The 487-nt window shown below is 68.4% G+C and overlaps 1 protein-coding gene across 1 annotated transcript in view; it reads right to left on the bottom strand.

Moving 5' to 3' along the window:
- Positions 1-3: 3 nt before the first annotated feature.
- LOC106899872 (DENN domain-containing protein 4B-like) overlaps positions 4-487 on the bottom strand; it is a gene marked incomplete at both ends in the record, with an annotated part of 5,773 nt that continues 5,289 nt past the window's right edge. The window contains 2 exons of the mRNA XM_014961808.1: positions 4-28; positions 114-261. Coding sequence (XP_014817294.1) covers positions 4-28; positions 114-261 — 173 coding nt within the window. The remainder of the gene's footprint in view (positions 29-113; positions 262-487) is intronic.

Raw genomic sequence — 487 nt, forward strand, 5'->3', positions numbered from 1 at the left:
GGCCGGGGGGCCGGGGGGGCTCGGCCACCTAAAGAGGGGGGACAGAGGGGGTGTCAGAGGGGGGTGACAACATGTGTGTCCCCCCCCCAGTCCCCCCCAAATCCCCATCTTACCCGGGGGGGGGGCGGCGGCGGCGGCCCGGCGTTCCCGTTGCCGGAGGGGCTGCCGAAATTGGGCGGCCCCCAGCACCACGTTACGGAGTTTGGCCCAACGTAGTCGCCCCCCCTGGGTGCCCGCCGGCCACTTGCTCTCCAGCACGGCCTGAGGAGGAGAAAGGGGGGGACAAAATACCATTAGGTGCTTTTTGGGGACCCCCCCTGCTGCGTGTCCCCCCCCCATCACCTTGTAGTAGCTGTAGGTGATGGTGTTGGGGATGATGTTGGCGCCTTTCTCAACCCAGGGCAGGGGGGCAACCAGGGGCCATCAGAGGTGGCCACGGACCCCTCCCCATAAACCTCCCCTGCCCCCAACACCCCCCACCTCCTCC

This window comes from Calidris pugnax, unplaced genomic scaffold (assembly GCF_001431845.1).
Source record: "Calidris pugnax isolate Ruff unplaced genomic scaffold, ASM143184v1 scaffold929, whole genome shotgun sequence".
Taxonomy (NCBI): domain Eukaryota; kingdom Metazoa; phylum Chordata; class Aves; order Charadriiformes; family Scolopacidae; genus Calidris; species Calidris pugnax.